Consider the following 24,672-nt stretch of genomic DNA (forward strand, 5'->3'; position numbering starts at 1 on the left):
AATAAGGATTAGGAAGAGGAAGAGAAAACTCTTGGAGAGATCCGAGGTCAAACGAACTTTTTTTTGTGAAAAATAACAGCATTGGACCTATAATGGATTCCAGTCCGTAGAAGGTCGTGGATCGGGAACTTATGTCTGATTGGCCCAAAAGCCCAATAAACACTAGCTTCAGCAGGCCCACGGATCGTCCCCAGTCGAAGGAGCGGGAAACAAGGCCCACGTGTAGCTGAGGGTGCCGCGGCAGTCCTTGCTGGGCCAGACCGATAATAATGTTGTAATTAGGGTCCCTCCTTTATCCTTTTCCCTTTTCGAAATTATTTGTTATAGATAATAAAAGAAAAAAGAAGACAAAATCATTACAGGCTTGAATTAAAGGAAAAAAAAACTAGGTTCTTTGCCTTCGAATACAAGCAAGGTAGGTAGCGTGTGCGTGTTCCCCGTGATCCCGACTCTCTCCCTTTCTTCACGCTTTCATTCACGACCTTCACACGAGTCACGAGCAGACAATCTTGTACACCTGCGTGCAAGCTGTCGTCTTAGAATGGAGGACCAGAGGCAGAGAGTCGCCGGCGTGGACGCCGCAGGCGGCGGCCTCGGCCGCGCGGGAGCCGTCCTCCTCACCGCCACCTGCGCCGCAGCCACGTACAGGGCGGCGGCGGCAGGGGACGTCGCCTCCGTAGCGTTCGTGATCGTCAGCTACGGCGCTCTCCTGCTATTGCTCCGCTTCCTTCGCGCCTACGAGGTCGCCCCGCCGGAGGCGGCTGTCCGTAGGGAAGGGCTCAGGCGCAGAGTCTGGGCGCTCTGCACGCTGCTCACCGCCATGTTCGCCTGGAAGGTTGCCGGCGTGATGACGTGGCCCGTCGCGCTGGGCGTCTGGGCCGCGGCGGCCGTGACGTCTGCGGCTGGCTTCGTTCTCATGTTTCGTCAGCGTCGACCCTGATGAGCACTGAATCTCAGATTCCGAGTGATCGGCCCTTTCCACCAGCTTGCTTGTTGATGTGTTCATTAGAGCTAGCATGATCGGCTGGCTCTGTGTTTGGAAAATATTTCAGGTACGTACACTATGCAGTGATCATTTGAGCGCAAACACATATACACGACCCTATTGATCACGACCATTTTCATTTTGATCGTTCTCACTCAGTTTCATTCGTATGAAACTGAATATCGTACTAGTTTGCTTTGGATATTAATTTGGATCTTTCTTTCAAAAAAAGAAGGAAAAAAAAAACGAATGGATTGCAGGGTATTTGGTACGGCGCGGCATCGATGGATGTGTAACCTTTAAGCTCCAAGCCTCCAACAATTAGGGGGTGTTTAGATGCTTTTGGAATGGCAAAATTTTTGCTCATAATCTTTTGTCGTAAAACTTTTGCCATTCAAACTTTTGGTATTTGGTGTTTAGATGCATGGCAAAACTTTAGCTATGTAGACACAGTATGCGCTCCCAAGATGTTTTTTTGCCCAGTTTTGGGTCTCTTGGGTCCCAAATGTTAAAAGTTTTGCAACCCAAAGTTTTGTTGTTTTTGCCTATGACGTTTAGATCAATTTTGCCAAAAAATAGAATAAAACAGTAAAAGCTTTGGCTAAAATGGGGAACTAAACAGGCTCTCAAATTTGTGGTGGTGTGCTAGTGCTATACTCCTTGACAATTATTTTACTTTTGGCAGGTTACCATGCACGATGTTGTGAGGATGTGATTGAAGGTTTTCCCCTGTGCTGATTGGTCAAGGACATGGTTTGCTAGCTAGTTCACACAGTCAGGATACAGATGTGCAAATATGGCGTGTATTGATATATATTGTGCTTTGGATGTAATACTGAAGATGAGGTGCCACGTACACCACTTGTATTGTGCGGGTTCGCTTGTATATTTGCATATGCATTGCTCCTTTATATTGTGAAAAATTCGCTTACTATCTGCGTCGCTCCTATTTTGAATTTTGATGCTCCTAACCTTTGGAATATAAAACACTTCAACTAGCAGGTCATGTTTGAAAAAAAAAACTGAACTTCTTTCCAGCGGTGGAAAGTGGATATAAAACACTTCACATGAGCCAGCAATATATTAAGAATGAAAGTGGATCGGGTCAATTGATTTGGTAGTTGATCCCTATTCGTTTGGCTGATAAGACATGGCTGAAAGTACCGTTGACTGATTTATTATGAGAGAAAAATATTGTTCGTTGGCTGAAAAAATATGGCTTATAAGTGAACAGGACGAAGACCTCTGAGTCACGGTGGCCAGCCTCATCAAAGTTCAAAATCGCGATGTGCTACCATACATGACATTTGAAGCGGCATTAGGTTGGAGTAAACTGCCTTGAACCCCATCTAAGGAAGAAAAACAACTGATTTTGATAATTGGAAGAGCTAAGACAGCCGGTTTTCTAGTTTAACGAGGTAAATGGAGCTAGATAGTTAAGAATGCCAGGAGGAAAATTTTCTTTATTTATTATCTCTGACGGTGAGTCGGTGGCCCTCCTCTACCTCCACGGTGGGACCTGTGGGCTGTGGCGTATGCGCGTGGAAGCCCAAAGGTTCCAGCTGGATTCATTCGCTGGTCTGAAACTTGGCTGAAACTGGCTGAAAAACACTGTTCCGGCTGAATTATTGTGAGAGAAAAACACTGTTCCGGCTGAAAAAAGAAGCCGAACAAGCCATTTTTAAGACAAGCGAACAAGCCAGAATTGTGTGCGACGCAAATTTTTAACAGATGGCCCAGAGCTTTCGGTGGAGGGTGGACTGGCCCAGTAAGGGAAATGCTATATGTCGATAAGCCGTGCCTCCAATGGACCGCACAAACGTCGGACGGCCTTTTCACTCGGCCGTTTGATTCCGCCCGTATGTATATTTTATTTAGAAAAAACTTATCCCTTCGCTTCCTCCTCCCCATCCTTACCCCTTCCACGCTCCTCATCCCCTGCCACAGCGCACCAATGCTCAGCGTCCTCCTCCACCCCGGCGTCCTCACCGGGAGCCCTCAATGCCCCGCAAATCCGATGACCCTCTCCCCACCTCGGCGAGATCCATGGAGGTGGCGCGACGGTGTTGGAGGGGAATGGGCGGCTCTCCCTTACCCGGCGCGGCGTCCTCCCTACCCCGGCGACCGATCTCCCCCACCCAGGCGGCCATGGCGCTCCCTGCCCCCCCCACCCCCCACAGTTGCTGTCGAGCCAAGCCCGGTGCCGGTGTCGCTGGTGGTGGTGGTGCTCGCAGGCGCCGCTGGTGCTGGTGCTGGGTGCTGCTCGCGCGCAGCCGCTCGCCGCCGGCCCCCACCCCGTCGAACGAAATCGACCGGCCCAGGCCTCTCTCCCCCTACGTTGGAAATGTACGTTTCAATTGTTTCAGACGTTTCAGAGGCATGTTGCAAGCCTTTGTTCAAACTGTTTCATCTGTTTTCAGACGTATGTTGCAAGCGTTTTGATCTGGATGTTGTATATGTTTTCACACATATGTTGTAACATTATGTTTCAAAATGTTTTATCTGTTTCAGTCTTTTTGTTGCAGCAAGTGTTTTCATGTTGCAAGTTCAAGTGTTCTATCTGATGTTTCATCTGTTTCAGACGTATGTTGTATTCAAGTGTTTTATGTTGCATGTGCTTCCTGCTGTTCAGAGAGTCAGGGGGCGCCGGGGAATGCGGCACGACGAGCCGGTGGCCGGCGGACGTGGCGTGCGGTGCCCTGCGGGCCGGCAATCGGGGGCACGATGGGGCGGGGGTGCGCCTGCAGGGGCGGGGTGAACAGATATATGGGGATGACGGCGGGGTGCGCCTGCGGCAGGGCGAACGGATGGGGATGGGGTAGGTTCGCCGATGGGGGCGGGTCAGGCGTCAGACCAGGCTTGTTAGGTGTGGGGGCGGGCATCCAATAGAATTCATCCCTACATTGGACACCAGTGCGCTAGCATTTCTCCCCAGTAAGCACACGGGCCACGCAAACAATCTCTAGTTCTCCACCAACTCCTAATTATCCTGCTGTATGCCTTGTGGGCCCGGTCAGTTCCTTAGGGTCCAAGGCACCTGAACTTATATTCTCAGTCAGTCAAGTCAATATCACAACGGAATAGTCAATAGTACCAGCAACACTAAATCCGGAAGCATTCTAGCTCAACGCTACAAGCAAGCAAGCTCATCGTCTCGAGATCACCAGTCACCGGATGGACCAGAGACGCGCCGGTGCCGGGCGCGCGTACGGCGGGATCGCCGTCCTCCTGACCGCGACCTGCGGCGCGGCCATCCACAGGGCGGCAGCCGCCGGCGACGTCGCCTCCGTGGCTTTCGTTGCCATCAGCTACGCTGCTCTGCTGCTGCTGCACCGCACTCTTGGCGCCTTCTAGACCGCGATCGAGGCGCCGGAAGATGCCGCCGCTGCCGAGTCTGAGAGAGTGCGGTTGAGGCGCAGGGTCTGGGCGCTGAGCGCGCTGCTCACCGCGCTGTTCGCGTGGAAGGTCGCCGGGGTGGTGCCGTGGCCCGCTGGCGTCCTCGTCTGGACCGCGGCGGCCACGACCTCCGCCGGCGGCTCCTTCGCCCTGGTTCCGCGTCGCCGTCCGTGAATGAATAATCAACGCTACATGCCCATGCATGTAAGGCTTCACTCCAGCGACGACGACGACTCTTTGTTGCATTGCATTGCATCTGGTGCACGCATGATTATAGTACGTTCGTTTTTTTGTGTCGGGTAAATTAAGATCAAGCAGCAGGTATGTACGTACGTAGTGCCTGATTAAGCACAAACATATATAGTATGACTAATCGTCCTTACGTTTATGTGAAATACTCATGTGACATCTTTAGTTAATTAGTTTTTTTTCCGTTGTATTAAGATAGAGAGAAAGTTCGATACAACACGCCTTAGTGGCGTCCTAAGGGTCAGTAAAATTGTACATGACACTTGAACTCAAATTAATTAGTTTGAGAGAGGAGGAACTGATGCTGGCCAGGACTCCACGGTGTTTCTATGTTGCAGCGTATTTGGCATGGCGATTGATGAATCAGTTTTAAGGCTCGCATATGTTTACATGAACTGCTAGCTGTGTGTTCTGTTCCGTATCATTTCCCGTGTCCCAGCAGCTGTGGTATTTTCGAAAATTCAAGCGCTTGACGAGTTACGTTTACCTTTGGTAGGTTATTGCGATCATGTATTCATGTATGTATATGTATGCTTCTCTAGAGTAAACCCTATTTGGGTACAAAGCTTTTGTTTAGGGTTTTAGGGATCGGAAGTACTCTAGAATCTAGATACATTTTTTAGCGCAACAACAGAGGGGTGCAGCTAGCAGAACAAAGAAGTTGTTGGAGTTGTTCCAAATTCACTCCAGGATATAGACCAGGCTTCTGACGGAGCGAAGCGGAGGCCCGTCGCCGGAGGCTTGGGCCGGAGCGTAGCGGAGTCTGAAGCCGGCCCATCGGGTCTCGCCCCTGTGTTCGGGGGGTGCGGGGGGCTCCGCCCCCCGCGGTACGGTACGGTATATATACCCTTGCTAGGGTTTCGTGGAGACTTGATTCTCTTGTAAGCCGCCATAGGCGTGTAACCCAAAACTCTTGAGATAGTGAGATTGTTGCTGGCTGGTGCCCGTGGTTTTTCCCCTTCACATCGGAGGGGTTTTCCACGTTAAATCGTGTGTCTCCTCTGTGGTTTGATTCTTTACTTCATATTCCTATACGTCGTTCATAACAGAAGTAAAAGTTAATTAACACTCAAAAGGAAATGGCTTAGCAAAGTGCAGAAGTTCTACAGAATATAATTCTTCGGAGGTTCTGCACAATTATTGGAATTTGATTCTAGAAGTTCAGCAAAAGTGTGCCAGTGAAACCAGCACAGAAATTCGTAGATCTAGAACCAATTCATGACAGTAGGGGCTACAAATATGCCCGCAACCACTACACAAGTTATTTCCTATAACTATGCACGCCGATATAGCAATCCATCATCAACATATTAAAGAAACACATACGCCTCTTATTTGCCAACTCAAACCTATGCCATCCAACTCCATGAACCTGAACAAATGGCACCGATAGCAAGTAATATGATGAGCAACCACCACAACTAATAGCCCGTGATATTAGGATAAACATAGAGATCGAATTAACAAGATAGGACACGTTCACTTACACGATAATCACGACTCCTGTTCGGAAATAAAAAATTTGGGGGTGTGACAGCCGACCAAGATAGGACTCCTGTTCGGCTCAGATTTCTACGCCGATAAACCGGGCACCCACTTATTCCCTCCCTCTCACTTACACGCGGGCCTGGACGTACCGCGAGATCCCGGATGTCCCGTCACGTCTGGCCACCCCCCTGCCAACGCCGAAAGCTGCGGCATGGAGAAAGCTTTTCTGGACCGTCGGATGCCGCGTGGCGCGCTGGAGGTGGCTGCTGAAGTTGACCTTGACGTCCCTCTGCCTGCGGACGTAGTGGGGCCCCACCCACCCCGTGTGGACCCGATGGAGCTGGAGCCGGCGGGACGTCCCTCTGCCTGCTTCGAGAATTACTTGGCGACCTTTGCGGACCCGCTGACACCATCCAAGCAGGAGGCGCTCCAGATGCTATCCTCGCCCGACTTCGACCCTGTGGCCATGAACTTGAACTTGGCCGAGCTGGAAGGGGAGGTGATGTAGTCGGGATCAGGGGCCTGATCAGTCGCTTAATTTGTTGTCAATGTCATCGGACAACGGTCTGAACGGTCGCGACCGTCGCAATGTCGTTAGGGACTTGGTTTCCCAGGAACTTTCCACGCTTGTCTGTCTGCAGGAGACTAAACTCTCCACCATTTGTAATCCTATGGCTAATGAAATCCTAGGAAGTATGTTCGACTATGATTATCTCCCTTTGCTGAATGTTGCGGGGGGTATTTTGTTGGGGTGGCATCAGGATCATTGGGTTGTGTCCGATGTGGACAAACGTCGTTTCTCCCTCTCAGCCAAGGTGGCAAGGGCGGCTGTGCCACAAGAGTGCTAGTGGATCACGGTGGTCTACGGGGCCGCAGGCTGACCAAGACAAGGTTGAGTTCCTTGAGGAATTGCTGCATTTCAGGAACTCGGCCGCAGGACCATGGATGCTCTGTGGTGACTTTAACATGATCTATAGGGCGGAGGACAAGAGCAATGATCGTCTGGACCGTCGCTGCATGCGTCGCTTCCGGGCGTTCCTTGATGCTGCTGAGCTCGAGGAGCTCCATCTAATTGGCAGGCGCTTCACCTGGTCCGCCACTTTGGAACGGCTGGACCGCCTGTTCGCCTCTGCGGGCTGGTTGGAGGCGCATCCAAATCATGTGCTCAGGGCACTTTCCACGGACTGCTCCGATCACTGTCCCCTTCTGTTGTCGATGAATGTGCTGCCCTGGGCAAAAAAGAGGTTCCGGTTTGAGCCGTACTGGCTGAAACTTCCTGGTTTCTTGGAGGTCGTCGCCACGACTTGGTCGGCTGTCACACCCCAAAATTTTTTATTTTAGATTGTGCATAGAAAACACTAATTAAAATAAATGTTTTAATATTTGGATAAAATTTCTTAAGTTTAGTTTAAGTTAGCGTCAAGTAGTTATAGGAGGAATGTGAATCTTCAGACTTTTCTGAACTAATTTGACGGGCTATTGCTTGATGTGATATTTGCTTGTTGCTTTTTTTGTGTGCTGTGAGTGAGCAAAGTCTTTAAAATACGTTTAGTAGCTCGATTTTCCTTCTCAGGCACATCTTTATCTTTTTCTACAATCAAATTCTTTGTTTCTCAGCTCATGTTTTCGTTGGGAACTTCCTAAAATCTTTTCTTTGTAACCCAAATCACTCCTTTCAATTCCTCGTCCGTCAATCAATCTCTACAAACTTCTTAGGAATTTTTTCAGTTTTTTCTGGAACTTGTTCCTACTTGTCTGTGAGCATAATTTAATTTTTAGATGCTCCAAATTATCTTATCATGAGCTCCAAATACTTTATTTGGGTTTCTCATGTTCCATAATGTCTCTGGAAAATTTTCCCGAATTTTCAGAACTTTCGGAGTATTTTTCGCGGCTTAAATAATAATTCTAGACTTTTCTGGAATTATTTTATCCACAAAATTAATTAATTCCGAAAATAATAAATCTCTTATTTTTTCCAATGCTCAAAGCCCATGTTCAATAATCCTAATAAATCCTAAAGGCACATGTCTTTACTAATGGACTTTAATAATTAATTAGCCCTATTAGTAAAGATGGATGATACAACATCAATTAGTACCATATTGATAATTAATGTAGATGTGGGGAGTTCTCCTCCCTATGTATATGTACCAATCTCTTGGGCAAAACACACCAAAACTACCGTAAAAGGAGCCTCTAGTTTAGAAAATCCCTCATGTTCTAAATTAGAATTTTCTCTCCACCTATCATGTCACTGTCGGCCAACTCCGACGACTCCCGCGGCGGCTGTCCCGGCCATCTCGTCTGTCTCCGGCAAAAACCACCGCCTGGCAGTCGGTCGGCTACAGGCTGATGTCAACCGAGCGGGCTTGCCGGCGCCCCTAGAGGATTCAACCTGGACCATGACCTTCGCGATGACTTTGTGTCCACGGTCCTGAGGATCCCTTGCCGAACTCCTCGTCCGAACGTTCGCTGGCTTTGTCTTCAATTCCTCCTCAACTTCGCCAAGGCTTAACGCTACCTTGTTGATGCCTGCGCCCATGAGGACGAACCCATCACCACCATAGTCAGGCAATGTTGTCGTTTGCCTCGCTGTCGTTCATCATTGGCTGAAGGTAAAGAAATCATCTGTGTGCCTCACGTCCATGTACATTACAAGTTGGCCTTTCCTTTTCTTTCACCCGTGCCACACATCTCTCTGCTTGAAGAAGTCCGGGATTGCTGCTACACCGAACCGTGCGGTCTGCTGCTTGCTCTGCGTGCTGCCCTGATTGTCACCAGTAACCAAGGCCAAAGTGGTTGTCAGCTAGCTCCATCACTATTTTCATCAAAGAAATAGTACTTTGCATCCCTATCAGTACGTGACTGGACAATCACAGTACGTATCTACTTCTCTTAGTTTTTTTTTATCCTCTGGTGTTTTGTTTCGTTTGAATTCCGTTTTGCTCCATTCAAGTTGCGTTAGATTCGTATCGGCACGCTCTACGCAGTAGTGTTAATGTTTTGTATGTCACATTTTTTTTCTATATGTAGTTAAATATTAATTAATATACGTACAACTAGTTTTATAATTAAAATCAATATAGGTTTTATACTCCGATATTTTATACATAAACATTAATATGATTAATTGCTAGTATAAACATGTTCCTAAATTATAATTTGCTTAGTTCAAACCCGTTGCATAGGATAAACTTGTTTAGGTGCTCTCACATGTCTTTTTATGCAAGGTTAAAGTTTAACTTGATTAAATAATATGAGACATGTTCATAAATAAAATATGACTAGTTCTTACTTGTTTTTAAAATTAAAATATAATTTGATTAATCTAAATTAATATTCACATTGTTTTTCTTAATTAAAATAAATCAAGCTCGTAGTTGTTTCTTTTATAATATAAAACTCTCGATAGTCGTTTCTTTTTAACGATAGTTCCGCTATTGGCGTTTCTTGCGATTCCATGACCGTAGAACTAGCTCTCTTTGAGTACGTTGTTTTATCTTGTGTGGTGTACTGTTCTTAGTTGCTTTTATTTGTTGCTTGTATGTTTGCCTATGTGTGGTGCTTGCTACGAGTAGAACAAGATCCGTTTATGGGCGCTGAAGATCAGAAGGTGATGACCAGAAGCAAAGTATGAGAAAAATGTGAGCAAGTGTGAAAGGCAAGTATAGCATGGGATCATCCTTGTTACCTATTCAACATTAATTTCACTTAATTCATATCGCATGGGTTTATCACTAAGGATATCCTAGCTTTGTACTTGTACCTTGTCACCTATGGGTTTATGCATTGGGTAGTATGATGCTAGCGCTCAATTAAAGACCATGATCTTGTAACTTGACTAATCGAATATGCAATAAACAGTAAAAGATGATTTTTAGCAACAAGGAACAAGGGGGCTAGAGCATAGTTTTTGTGATGCTCTAAATTCCTCTCCCTAAGGACTTATCTGTAAGTGGTCACCGGGACTTACAGTACAACCATGAGTGCTTCATGGCTCTGGCTTTAGTCAAGTATGAGGACCTTTTCTAGCTTGTTAGTGGTTACTTTTATGACGCAAGAGGGGCTTGCCGAGTCGGGTATAGTGCGGCCTCTGTTCCTAAGAGTACTTCTGCGTAAGTGTGTCTTTCGAAAGGGGAGCTCTACATCTGCTTGCCAATTGGAATCCTAGCGGCCCTAACTTGTTAAACGAACCTTTGAAAGGCTTCATAGTGATCCCTGTCTGCTCACCTTGGAAGTGTTTTGAGAGTAATTAACCCGGGCATATGGGTATCACGGCTCATGGTGAAAGTGTACAACCTCTGCAGAGTGTAAAACTGGTATATCAGCCATGCTCACGGTCACGAGCGGCCTTGGAACTCTTACGGAATAGATGATCATTAATGATTAATTATTTATGCTATTCATTACTCATGTTTACCTGATCATGTGTTTATATGGGCTTATGATAAATTTGATGCTACTCAATTGCTTAAAATTGTGACTTACTAAAAGCTAATCGCAGTAAACCAGTGTCAACCTTTTGAGCCTCATGAACCCCATGTTATATTTGTTGAGTACGAAATGTGCTCACCCTTGCTATTTCCCCCACACCTCAGTCGGTAGTAAAGTTGCTCAGAAGATTGATAAAGACAGAAAGTAGTTCCCAGAAGATTCATAGGAGTGCTAGGCGTATGTTACCCCCAGTCAGCCATCCATGTGAAGAATAGAGTCTGAAGATTAGTTACCGTTCCGCGATACTCTGATGTAAGTGTTAATATAGCTATGTATATGTTATTTAATAACATTGTTTCTGATACTATTCATTCTGTTGTTGTATGTGTGGACTTCCTGGGCACACATATGGCGAACCTGGTTTTGTCTTTAAAACTGGGTGTGATATCGGCAATGCTCCTACATGCTGACCCTTTCCGTGTCCTTGATTATAAGCTCAGAAATGTTGCAAGGGCGTTGCGGAGTTGGAGTGATAAGAAGATTGGAAGTGTTCGGTTGCAGTTAGCTTTGGCAAGGGAGGTAACCCTACGTCTGGAAGTGGCGTAGGACTCCAGGACACTCACGGCGCAAGAGTCGCTGCTGCGCAAGTCATTGAAAGTCCGTGTGCTTGGTTTGGCATCCTTGCACGATGGCCAGACAGCGCTCTAGAATGCTGATCCTCGCTGAGGGCGATGCCAATACCAAGTTCTTCCACCTTATGGCTTGCCACAGAAAACGCAGGAACTATATCCGGTCTCTTCAGGTGCGCGGCAATGAGGTGGTCTGAGAAGAGGCAATGGCGGAGGAGTTATTTCAGTACTATGACCTCAGTCTCATTGGGCTGCCCTCGGTGGACCTATCGAGCCTAGAGGTGTACTTTACTGAGGCCAAAATCTGGTCAGTGATATCTGAAATGCCGAACGACAAGGCATCGGGCCCGGATGGATTCACAAGCGTCTTCTACAAGAAGGCTTGGCCCATATTAAGCAGGACACCTTGAATGCTTTCAACACGTTCTGGGCTCGCGACACTAGAAGCCTTTACTTGCTTAACGACGCATACATGACCCTGCTGAGAAAGATGGAGCAGTCAGAGGAGACCAGAGACTATCGCCCTATTAGTCTCATCCATAGCTTTGGGAAGCTGATCACTAAATGCCTAGCAAAAAGGCTGGCAGGGGTGCTGGACAGCATGGTTTGGCCGAACCAAATAGCTTTCATTAGAGGTCATTGCATTCACGACAACTTCCAGATGGTGCGCCTGTCTTGCAAGGCGATCCATGACAAGCGTGCTCCCTATGTACTGCTCAAGATCGATATTGCCAAGGCGTTTGACTCTGTTGCATGGAACTTCTTGCTTGAGGTATTGGCGCACCTAGGATTCGGCCGATGTTGGTGGGACTGGATTTCCAGCATCCTGTCCACAGCCAGCTCTAAGATTCTTCTCAATGGTCGACTAGGGAGAAGAATCTATCATACTCGGGGGCTACGCTAGGGGGATCTGCTTTCACCGATGCTTTTTGTGCTGGTCATGGAGGTGCTCAACCATCTCGTTTGTTGGCTGGATACTCAGGGCTTCCTAACGCCTTTGGGGATCACGGCATTGCCGTTCAGGGTCAGCCTCTACGCCGATGATGTCGTCTTGTTCGTCGCCCCTAGAATTGATGACCTTCTGGTCATAAAGGCGGCGGTGGATTTGTTCGGCTTGGCTTCTGGTCTATTATCCAACATGGATAAGAGTGTGGCTACACCAATTGGGTGCTCCAAGCAGGAGATGGACCTGGTGCGGGACGCTCTGTCGTGTAAGGTAGAGAATTTCGCATGTCGCTATCTGGGGATTCATCTCTCCATTTACAGAGTCAGAAGGGCGGATGAACAAAGGCTGGTGGACTTAGTTGCTTCCAGAATTCCACACTGGAAGAGAAAATTACTGAATGTGGCTGGGAGGACAGCCTTGGTCAAGGCTACGCTTTCGACGATTCTAGTCCACATGGCTATTGCGTTGTGTCTCTCGCCGTGGGCACCTGAGCAAATTGACAAGCGACGCCGCGCTTTCATTTGGTGTGGTGAGCAGACAATTAGTGCGGGGAAGTGTAAGGTGGCCTGGAAAACAGTGTGCAAACCACGCGACCTCTGAGGACTGGGCGTCGTTGATCTTCGGTGTGCGGGTGTCGCGCTGAGAGCTTGCTGGGAGTGGAAATGTCGGGTGGACCACAATATGTGTTGGAGCAGCCTGCACAAGAGCAAGGAGAAGATGGTGATTGCGGTTTTCACGGCGGCAACGGTGTCCGTCCTTGGCTCCGGAGAATCAACTTATTTCTGGACAAACAATTGGCTTGATGGCACAAGCATTCAGTCGTTGGCACCGGCGCTCTTTCGGGCCATGTTAGCTAGACGGTGGAGGGCGCTTGTCAGTGAGGCACTTCTGGGCAATGCATGGGTGCGCCATATCGCAGGAGCGCACACGATTCAGGTCATCAACGAGTTCATGCTAGTGTGGCAACGAGTTCAGCAGGTTTAGCTGGCGCCTAGTACTCCAGATGTTTTCTGGTGGAGGTTCACGGCCGATGGTGCCTACTCCTCGGCGTCGGCATATGGTGCTATGTTTATTGGTTCATCAAGGCCGCTTGGAGCTAGGGAGATTTGGAAAACCTCGGCACCACCAAGAGTTCGCCTCTTCTTTTGGTTGGTGATGCATGGGAGATGCTGGACTGCGAAACGGCGGTTCCGCCATGGCCTTTAGGATTCCAGTATTTGTGTTAATTGTGACCAGCTTCCGGAGACTATGGACCACATCATATTGGGCTATGTTTACAGCAGGGAGGTTTGGAGCATGCTGCTGACCAAGCTCCATCTTCAGGAGGTGGTGCTCGTGCATGAGGAGGATGTGATGGTCTGGTGGTTGTGTAACAGGAAGCTTGTTGCCAAGCAGGTGCGCAAAGGCTTGGACTCGCTCTTCTTCCTCGTCGGCTGGAGGCTATGGAAGGAGAGGAATGCGCGGACATTCAATGGAGTTTCAACAGACGCGGGGGGTCTGGCGTCTACGATTTTGGGCGAGGCAGAGGAATGGTGTTTAGCAGGGTTCAAGCACCTACCGTCTTTGCTTACCCTGCTGTAGTTCCGGTAGCCGTTCTGTCGTTTGTTGCTTAGAACGTAAATCACAATCGCTTGCTGCCCTTGGGCCGTCGTGCATTGGTAATCAGTGGATTACCATTGCCTTTGCTGTAATGTAATTTGCACTATCTACTCCTGCTTAATGAATCCCGTGCAAAGTGCACGATTCGAGAAAAAAAAATTTGTAAAGTTTAGTCAGGTTTATTAAAAAAATCAATATATGTAACACAAAAACAGGTACATCATGAAAATATATTGCAAATCTAATTACCCTTATTTGGTATGGTAATATTGAATACTTTGATAATTAAAAAAAATTTTTGGTCAGACCAAAATGATTTGATATTCTAAAATTGCATCCTTTTTGGACACAGAGAATTTACCACCACATTCCATAAAATTCAAAACAACTGTCCGGTGTTTCCTCTTCACTACATGGTCAGCTTTGTCAGTGGACGTCAATATAGAGACGCCGACCAGCGCTTTCACACCTACCTCCCAGACCTCAGAAACGTCTGCAAGACACTACCGCATAAACGATTTTTGAAGGAGGCCAAATAGAATTTTCAGAGGCGAATGTCACTGTAAGTGTTAACCAACAACAAAATGAAATCGGTAAAAGAAAAATAAAAGGCCGCGAACTCGACGCCGAGCCCGCTATGAAGGGAGCCTGCCGTTGAGCACGCTGTCCTCTTCCCGCCACATCCGGCTTTCCTCTAAATCTGCTAAGCCGGCTCCGCCGGGCACTGCCGTGCGCGCTATGGCACCTCGATCCGCTTTGGCCGTCGGCTTTGAGGGAGGGGTCAGGGGTATAAGGAAATATGTAGCAATGAGATACCCCTCAGGGCTCTCGGTGTTTCATTATATAGAGGTATTGTACAGGGATTACATAAAGCAGTTAGACTACAACAAACCCTAGCTACAATTGTGGGATAATATCACCACGTTTACAATCACCGGAGCATATCAACTCCTAACTGAATATCTCATCATTTAACATCCTCCCGCAATCTCAGCCACTTACAAGGTTGAGATTGAATCTAAATTCTCGTAACTTTGCTGCAGAAATAGGCTTTGTAAAACCATCAGCTACCTGATCACCGGTGTTAATAAATCTGATGTCCAACAGCTTTTGCGCCACCCGTTCACGCACAAAGTGAAAATCAATTTCTATGTGCTTCGTCCTGGCATGGAAAACTGGATTAGTAGACAAGTACTTATCACTAATGTTGTCACACCACAACCGAGCCATCGGGGAGTGTGATATACCAAGTTCTGTTAACAATCTTTGAATCCACATCATCTCCGCTGTCGCATTGGCTAAAGACTTGTACTCGGCTTCAGTACTAGAATGGGACACTATGGGTTGTTTGCGAGCGCTCCATGACACAAGATTTGGCCCAAAGAACACTGCAAATCCCCCCATTGATCTCCTGTCATCAACACATCCTGCCCAATCGTCATCAGAGAACGCACTTACAAGAGTGGAATTGGATTTCTGTAGTTTCAGACCCATTGTGAGAGTCCCTTTGACATAGCGTAGAATTCTTTTCACAACACTCCAATGCACTGTCGTTGGTGAATGAAGGAATTGGCAAACTTTGTTCACCGCGAAGGATAAGTCTGGTATGGTGAGCGTTAAGTACTGAAGAGCACCAACCACACTCCGGTACATGGTGGAGTCTACTTCCCCAAGACTGTCACCCTTAGTGAGATTGAGCTTCTTGGCTGTAGAGATAGGGGTGTCAACCGGCTTGCAATTCCACATGTTGGCGCGCTTCACAACATCAATGGCATACCGCTGTTGAGACATGACCAGGCCATCACTGCTTCTCTTCACCTCGATGCCAAGAAAGTAGTGGAGACCACCAAGATCCTTGAGTGCAAACTCGGCCTCAAGATCTGTGAGCAACGCCTTGGTTGCTGCCAAAGATGAACTCGCCACAATGATATCGTCAACGTACACCAGCACAAACATAGTAACTGTCCCTTTGTGATAAAAGAACAGAGATGTGTCCCCCTTGGACGGTGTGAACCCCAGCTGAACCAGCTTGCCGCAAAGTCGTGCATACCAAGCACGTGGAGCCTTAAAGGGTCGAGATGGCGACTAGAGGGGGGGGTGAATAGTTCTTTTTAAAACTTAATCACGTTGGTTAACCGAAACAAGTGCGGAATTAAAACTATCGGTCTAGCCAAGACTACACCCCTCTATCTATGTTCACTAGCACCTTGCAAAGATACTAATCAAGCAATAAAGGTGCCGGTCTAGCTAGAGCTCTCCTAACCAATTCTAGAAGCAAGGTCACAGAAACCTATGCCGCTAGTACTTTAAGCAACAAGGGAGCTCCTACACTTTCTAGTAAGCAAAAGCACAAAGCTAACTAAGCTCACTAGCAATGCTCAATAACAAAGCAACCAATGCCTAATTAGAGAGCGCAAATACTTAGCTACACAAACTAAGCAATATGACTAACAAGGTTACTAAAACCAAATTAGCCACGCAAGGGAGCTACTTCTATGCTACACAAGCAAGAAGGTAATTAGCAAGCTACACAAGCTATCTAATTACAAGAGCAACTACACAAGCTTAATATGTATAGAAGTAATTGCAAGCTTGTGTAATGGGGATGCAAACCAACGGGAAGAACAAGGTTGACACGATGATTTTTCTCCTGAGGTTCACGTGTTTGCCAACACGCTAGTCCCCGTTGTGTCGACCGCTCACTTGGTGGTTCGGCAGCTAATTAGCATCACCCGCTAAGCCCGCACGTCGGGCGCCACAAGAACCTACCCCTTGAGTGAGGGTAGCTCAATGACACGCTTTACTAGAGTTGCTCTTCGCGGCTCCCGCGGGGCAAGCACAATGCCCCTCACAAGCACTTCTCTAGAGCACCCACAAGCTTCTTTCGCGCTTCGACGGAGAGCACCACCAAGCCATCTAGGAGGTGGCAACCTCCAAGAGTAACAAGCACCACCGACTTGCAACTCGATCACCTAGTGCCACTCGATGCAACCTCACGATGCAATCGCACTAGAATCGCTCACTCACACAATCGAATGATCACTATCAAGTATGTGTGAGATGGAGGGCTCCCAAGCACTCTCAAGCATGGACACAAAGTCCCCTTAGGTGCTCCCACACCAGCCATGGCCGAAGGCCACTTCTATATATAGCCCCAAGGGCTAAACTAGCCGTTACCCCTTCACTGGGCAAAAATCGGGTCGACTGGATGCTCCGGTCGTGTTGACCGGACGCTGGACCTCAGCGTCCGGTCGCTCATAGACAACCACGTGTCCCGATTCCAATGGTCACTTGACCTGACTGGACGTAGCAGCTTCAACTGACCGGACGCTGAACCCCCAGCGTCCGGTCATTTCCAGTAAGGTACCGACCTCGACCGGACGCGTCCGGTCACACTTGATCGGACGCAGCCCAGTGTCCGGTCACACTCCAGCTTCTGCGTCACCATACGTCAGCCTGACCGGACGCACCCTGCCAGCGTTCGGTGCTTTTAGACCCAGCGTCCGGTCAGCTGACCGACACCAGCGTCTTCGCGATCAGCTCGTTTTCACTTCTAACTTCTTCACCCTTGCTCCAATGTGCCAATCATAAGAATTTGCATCCGGCGCAATAGAAAATAGGCATTCCATTTTCCCAAACCCATCTCACCCCTACAAACACCACCCCCTTTGTAAATGTGCCAACACCACCAAGTGTACACCACCATGTGTATGTGTGTTAGCATTTTCACAATCATTTCCCAAAGGATGTTAGCCACTCAACTTGTCACGCCACTCGATCCTAGCGACAATGCAAAGTTAGATCACTCAAGTGGCACTAGATGACCGATATGCAAACAAGTTTACCCCTCTTGATAGTACGGCCATCTATCCTAAACCCGGTCATAAACTTCTCTACATACCTATGACCGGTGAAATGAAATGCCCTAGGTTATACCTTTGCCTTGCGCATTCCATTCCATCTCCTTCAATGTCGATGTAACACATGCACCAACACGATCAACAATGATATGATCCACTTCATATCATCACATGATCATATTGGTTCATCGATCTTGACTTCACTTGCTCTTCACCATTGCTATCGTCCATCGGCGCCAAGTCTTGCTCAAGCTTCACCGCCACGCGGTCCATCACTCCAAAGCCTTCGACTTGCCCTTCACGCTTGCAACCGGTCCATCAAGCCAAGTCTTGTCTTGATCTTCTCCACCTTGATCACATGACTCAATGTCATGTCTCATGTGCATTTAAGCTCCTTCATCATCACATGTGTGAGCTTTGCAACATCTCCAAGCCATTTTCACCGCCATGGCATATGTTGCTCACACACATGTACCTGTGGACTAATCACCTATGTATCTCACATAAACATAATTAGTCCACCTAAGTTGTCACTCAATTACCAAAACCAAACAAGGACCTTTCAAGCCTGTTTGAGACCATAAAGAGCCTTATCCAGTTTGTAAACATAGGTTGGATGTTTCTCATCTTTGTATCCCGAAGCCTGACGCATATAGACCTCTTCCTCAAGAACACCATGAAGAAAGGCATTCTATACATCCAGCTGGCGCAAAGACCAACCCTTTGAGACTACCACTGACAAGACAAGGTGGATGGTTGCAGCCTTAACAACTGGACTAAAGGTATCCTCGTAATCAATCCCATAACGCTGCTTGTAACCCTTCACAACAAGACGTGCCTTGTACCGATCGATTGTGCCATTAGCTTTTCGTTTGACTTTGTATACCCACTTGCTCCCTATGATATTCTTGTCTCTCGGTGCAGGAACCAGATGCCAGGTTCGATTGTTCATCAAGGCAGTGTACTCCTTGTTCATGGCCGAAGCCCAGCGATCATCTTGCAAAGCGGCTTTAACACTGGCTGGTTCGGCTGCATCAACAGAGCTGTGAAGACCCCAGCACACTGTGCCATCAGTGTATTGCTTGGGCTTGGTGATGCCATGTTGTAACCATGTGCCATGACGATGTGGAGGCGGAGCAGCCATAGCTGGCACAGACAAGGCTGAAGGAGCAGTAGCCGTAGGGGATCTAGAAGAAAGATCTCCTAACATCGATGAAGACACGGGCGATGAGGTGGCACCGAGACCGGGATCAAGATCGGGACCCGGTGTGCCAGTAGACGGTCCGGGAGCCATGGGCGTAGTCGAGGCAGTAGGACCAGACCTGGACGCGATCGACCCGGACGCAACCGGGATTGTATCTGCCTCCGATCCCGCGTTAGTCCGAGGAGCAGGCGAATCCGCCCCGGAGGGCGTGCCGGCGTTGTCGCGACGCGCCGAATCCATGGAGCACATGAAATAGCGCTCAAATGCCCCTGTTTCTTCGCTGTTTTCCACCGGACTTGTTCCTGTTGCATCCAGAGAGGAAGAAGAACTTGACACAGCATTAGTGGGGTCAGAATTAACCAAGCATTGATCATGTACATGAGCATTCCCAAATTCGGGTGATGGGTTCTTAAGTGCATCGGGTAGGAGTTCAAGGTTGGTGCGGAGACAGGCCCCGGCGTTAGGATGGAGCTGAGAGAAAGGATATATCTATTCATCAAAGACCACATCACGTGAGACATACACACGACCTGTAGAGGGATCGAGGCACTTGAAACCCTTGTGTAAGTTGCTATACCCAAGGAAAACACAACGTATAGAACGAAATTGGAGTTTCTTAGCATTGTAAGGCCTCAAGTTCGGCCATACCGCACTCCAAAGGTTCTAAAGAAGGAGTAGTCCGGAGGAGTGCCAAGGAGACGATCGTGTGGTGTATCATTAGTGATGACTTTAGACGGTAGGCGGTTAATGATGAAAACAGCTGTTAGGAAGGCTTCATCCCAATATTTTAGTGGCATGGATGCGTGTGCAAGAAGGGAGAGACCGACTTCGACTATATGGTGGTGTTTGCGTTCAGCGGATCCATTTTGTTGTTGTGCATGTGGGCAAGAAACATGGTGAGCAATGCCTAGGCGCTTAAAGAAGGAATTGAGGGACTGGTATTCTCCTCCCCAGTCTGACTGCACTGCAAGAATTTTATGATCAAACTGGCGCTCAACCATGTGTTGAAAATCATGGAAGCATTGGAAAAATTCAGACTTATAACGCAACAAATAGATCCAGGTGAATTTGCTAAAATCATCAATAAAACTGACATAATAAGAATGCCGACCCACCGAGATTGGTGCCGGTCCCCATACATCAGTGAACACAAGCTCAAAAGGTTTGGATGACACACTGTTTGACTTAGGATAGGGTAACTGATGGCTTTTCCCCATCTGACACGCATTACAAATCACACTTTTATTTGAATCACTAGAAAAAGAAAGCTTATGACGACTAAGAATCCTCTGAACGACGGGTGATGAAGCATGACCTAGGCGACTATGCCACAAGGAGGTGGAAGGCTTGAAGGCGCCAAGAACTTGTTTATTCGGTGGAGAATGATTTTGTGTACATGGCTTCAATGGATAAAGACCTCCCTCACATCGCCCTTCTAGGAGTGTCTTCCTCGTCACCTGGTCCTTAAGAGAAAAATGGCATGGGTGAAGTTCAAGAAAGGCATTGTTGTCTTTAACAAGACGATGAGCAGAGACAAGATTTTTACTTGCACTCGGAACATGAAGAACATTGTTTAAATGGATATCACGAACTGGGAAATGCAAAGTACTATGACCAATGTGATTAATTGTCATACCTGCCCCATTGGCCGTAAGCACTTGTTCTCCGCCACGGTACTTGTCGCGGAAGGAAAGCTTCTCCAATTCACCGGTTATGTGATCCATTGCGCGGGAATCAACATACCAGTTGGTGTCCGTCCCATAGGGTGCCGTGCTTGCGGACGAAGCGCTCTTTTGCGGTGGCCCCGTGAAGTTGGCGTCAAATCGCTTGAAGCAGCGCACCACCGTGTGGCCTTCCTTCCCACACAGCTGGCAGAAGACACCTTAAAGGAAGTTGCGGCCACCGCCGCCGCCACCACCGTTGCTACGGCCACCATTGCCACGGCCACCGCCACTGCGACGAAAACCTCCACGGCCACCATCATTGCAGCCGCGAGACTGGTTGGAGTTGGAGTTGGGGGAGGTCCCCCCCCCCTCCCCCGCGACCACCCTTGGCGGCCATATTAGCGGAAGATTGCGACCCGCCGCTGTTAATCTCCTTGCGCTGCTCAAAGGCGATGAGCTGGGCATACAGCTTGTTGACGGAGATCGGTTCCACGCGAGAGGCCATGGCGGTCACGATGGACTCGAAGTCCTCGCCAAGGCCGGTGAGGATGAAGGAGACAAGTTCCTCGTCCTCCAGCTTGAGGCCCGCCGAAGCCATGTTGTCGGCGAGGCCTTTCATCTTCACAAAGAACTCGGCCACGGACGACGTTCCCTTGGACGCCGTGGTCAGGGCCATGCGCGTGGACATGACGCGCGCCCTCGACTGCGAAGCATGAAGATCTTGAATCGCGGCCCAAATTTCCGCCGCTGTGGTCGCCGTCGCGACCTGGCCGAAAACCTCCCTGGAGAGGGAGTTGAACAGGTAGCTAAGGATGATCTGGTCCTCAGCCACCCACTTTTCATACGCCGGATTGGGCTGAGGGTCCACCGTCTTGCCATCCACAGGAGATGCAAATGCATCGGTGAGGAACGGAGATGGGGGCGCAGCCATGCTCTGGATGTAACCAGCGAGGCGAGCACCCTTGAGCGCAGACGACACGGTGGCGTGCCACATGTTGTAGTTCCCGCGGGTGAGCTTCTCCGAGACGACGGGGAGAAGGCCAAAAGCAAGCGGCGTAATGGAGGAGGAGGCCGCCATTGGAAGGAGGCGATGCATATCGGATCGATGTCCGTTAGGAACAGAAGGCGTCTGATACCATATAAGGAAATATGCAGCAATGAGATACCCCTCAGGGCTCTCGGTGTTTCATTATATAGAGGTATTGTACAGGGATTACATGAAGCAGTTAGACTACAACAAACCCTAGCTACAATTGTGGGATAATATCACCACGTTTACAATCACCGGAGCATATCAACTCCTAACTGAATTTCTCATCATTTAACAAGGGGAGGGGCGGTGAGGGAGAGGGAGGCTGAAGAAGGGGCGGGTTCGAGCGCCATTGCCGGAGGGACTGAGGGAGGCTGGCCACAAGCACTCGCTCCTCGCAGTCGTAGCCATGGTATCGTGGAGGGCCCCGGCGGTTCTGCAGCCGTGGCCCGTGGCGGCCGCCGGGGTCGGGGGTCCTCGGGCCGGGGCTTCTTCGACCCGTGCCAGGAACCGAGGAGGGAGCTGGGATGCGTCACGCCTGCGTGTACATGATTTCAGGGATCTCAAGTTCTCTACCCCGTACCGAAGGAGCAATGGTCGCTCCGTCAAATCGTCAATGGTGACTGACTATGCATAACTTGTGTTCTCAGTGCGCAGTCGTGAATTGCGGTTGTGTGGAAAGATGGCAAGACGCGAGCGTGTGATGTTCAGCAGAGAAAGCAAAGCAGATGCAGAGCACATGCTGACATGACAAAGGAAAGGATCCATTCACAATTTCTTCTCGGAAAGATGAATAATCAGTTCAGAGCTCACAATTTGGGACCGAATCAGAATCACAGGCGCAGCAGATCGAGCAGGGCAAGTGTTGTTGTCTCCGTGCTGGCCGGATGCTGCTTCGTTCCTTCTCCCCGACGCACGTCAGAAGCTCGGATGGCTGTCATCCTACGGCAGTGCACCCCCACCGCAGGGCACGGCACGTCATTCTGAGTCAGATGCCCGATGGCAAGGCTCCGTGCGATGCGATCGCAAAATGGCGACACAACACAATTCACAGCGCGTGCGGTGCGAGCCAGCCCAGCATGACTGCATGAACTGAGAGACGGGGAGGAGTTGAACAAAACTTGGGCTCGTACGCGCCGCCGCGTCTTCAGTCGTCTGTCCAAACGATGACCCGGCCACTGGCACAAAAGGAAGAAGCCTTCGCCTTTCACCAGCAGCCATATATCAACTCTTGTGCTCGCTTTGTCCCCCTCTCCACGCGCGGAAGGTCGTTCGAATTCACTTGGCCGACCGACGATATTCCACGCTGACAAAGCTGGGCTTGGGCGCCCTGACCTTCAACTCGGCGCTCGCCGTCTACAACTCCTAGGGCGACGCCAGCTCCGTGGGATTATTCATGCTGCTCGCGGACACCGAGCTCGGGCTCCTCTTCCTCTGCCTCCGTGACTTCGAGAAGACCGGCAGAGGCAGGGACACCAAGACCAAGGCCACGGTGTGACTTCGACCATCCACGCCACCATCTAGCTATTCCCGTTGCCGCCCTGTCCAACTTGGCCATCTCATCCCGCCGCCTCCCTTGCTCACGTCCAGATATCCCTGCTACCATCAGCACCACCCCTCAGCCCTCAGCCATCCCCGTAGCTTTTGAAAAAGCAAGTTTAGGTCCACCCGTTTGGTTGGCTTTCTTATTTTTTGGCAGCAGAAACACACTTTTTAAAAGCTAGCTGAACCAAAAATAGACAATGTCCCTTAGAGGTGCTCATAGGGGTAGGTACTTGTGGTGACTTTGTCAATCTCTAAATTTACTATTCTAGCTTTGGAGGTGCTTAAAGGGATAGGATATGATATTTACCGGTCCAACATAGTCTCTAGGAGATTCTCATAAGGTTAGGTACATGTATGTGCTTGCGTTTGTAGGGAACGAGTATGCATGCGTGTTTGTAGCGTCTGTACTAAGTTTCGAAAAAAGAGTCCTATGGAGTTGGGCACTTTCACCATGTTGGCCGATCACATTTTCCTCGAATTTGGATTCTATCGTTGCTGTATATATGTTGACATGGAGTTTGGATTCTTGTAGATGATGAACGGTAACGAAGTGAAATGAAATATTGGTGGTGTCTAAAGCCTTAATAGTTTTCAGGTTGGTTCATGCTTGCTTCACTACGTAGAAAACGATTTTTAGCAACGGTTTGATTTTTTTTTGTAGGGGCGGCTGGTGATGGAGCCGCCCCTACAGTAACGTGCTCGGGTGCCCAGACACCAGCCGCCCCTACAAATGGAACAGCAGGGGCGGCTGGTGTTACGAGCCGCCCCTACAAATGGGGTCTGATTTGTAGGGGCGGCTCAATCACCAGCCGCCCCTGGAAATGCTATTTGTAGGGGCGGCTGGTGATTGAGCCGCCCCTAAAAATGGCCTCGTATTTATAGCTTCGATTTGTAGGGGCGGCTCAATCACCAGCCGCCCCTACAAATGGCCCCCATATAAAATAGAAGCAGCACCTTCTTCCTCCTCGGGCCACTCACTCCAACCCGTGAAAGAAAGGTGGGGAGACCTTGGGCACCTCCCAAAAATTGCTCTACTAAGGGGGGAAGGTTTTGGTCTCAAATCCTTTGGTGGAGAGGTTGTAGAAGGTAAGAAAATACTATTTCACACTTTTTTTGAAGTTTTAATGGTTGGTTAGTGAGTAATTAGAGTTTTGTTTTTCTCTCTCTTCTATAGTGCTTGAGCTATTTATGAGCAAATTAGACCCAACTTTTAAATGTACTAGGGTAAATTAGGGAGGGGAACAAGATCATACCCTTATTTGGTCCATGTTTCTTGATTTTAGTGAACCATTAGTTAGTTTTATGGATGTTTCATGTGCATGTGATCTAGATCTAGGGTTTGGTTTTTTTATTAATTTCGTTTTTGTAAATTTATGTTTGATAAAATTGGACTAGGGTTTGTATGAAAGATATTGGGTAAAGTATAATTATTGCTAATTGTTGTCTTTGAAATTGTTTGTTGTAATCAATAAATATGTATTTTAATTATTTATGGATAAATGGGTCATTAATTAATTTTCCACTACCATGGCGTGTTTGTATGCTTCATGTAATTATATTAGATTTATATTCATATATATCTGAGGTATATACAATTATTCTCAAATAATTATTACTTTGATTCATTTTTATATATATCT

At 48.4% G+C, this 24,672-nt stretch overlaps 3 protein-coding genes across 3 annotated transcripts; 2 read left to right on the forward strand and 1 right to left on the reverse strand.

Moving 5' to 3' along the window:
- The first annotated feature begins 406 nt into the window (after positions 1-406).
- LOC136522060 (uncharacterized) lies at positions 407-1,916 on the forward strand. Its single transcript, XM_066515849.1, has 2 exons — positions 407-1,052; positions 1,671-1,916. The coding sequence occupies exon 1, from the start codon at positions 542-544 to the stop codon at positions 938-940; it is 399 nt and encodes a 132-aa protein (XP_066371946.1). The 5' UTR covers positions 407-541; the 3' UTR covers positions 941-1,052; positions 1,671-1,916.
- Positions 1,917-6,898: 4,982 nt separating this feature from the next.
- On the forward strand, positions 6,899-7,459 carry LOC136523380 (uncharacterized). The gene has a single exon (XM_066517076.1). The coding sequence runs from the start codon at positions 6,899-6,901 to the stop codon at positions 7,457-7,459; it is 561 nt and encodes a 186-aa protein (XP_066373173.1).
- Positions 7,460-14,719: 7,260 nt separating this feature from the next.
- Positions 14,720-20,517, reverse strand: LOC136523381 (uncharacterized mitochondrial protein AtMg00810-like). Its single transcript, XM_066517077.1, has 2 exons — positions 20,430-20,517; positions 14,720-15,630 (listed from the first exon to the last, which is right to left on the reverse strand). The coding sequence occupies exons 1-2, from the start codon at positions 20,515-20,517 to the stop codon at positions 14,720-14,722; spliced, it is 999 nt and encodes a 332-aa protein (XP_066373174.1).
- Positions 20,518-24,672: the final 4,155 nt, after the last annotated feature.

The sequence above is a fragment of the Miscanthus floridulus genome, chromosome 18 (assembly GCF_019320115.1).
Source record: "Miscanthus floridulus cultivar M001 chromosome 18, ASM1932011v1, whole genome shotgun sequence".
Lineage (NCBI taxonomy): Eukaryota > Viridiplantae > Streptophyta > Magnoliopsida > Poales > Poaceae > Miscanthus > Miscanthus floridulus.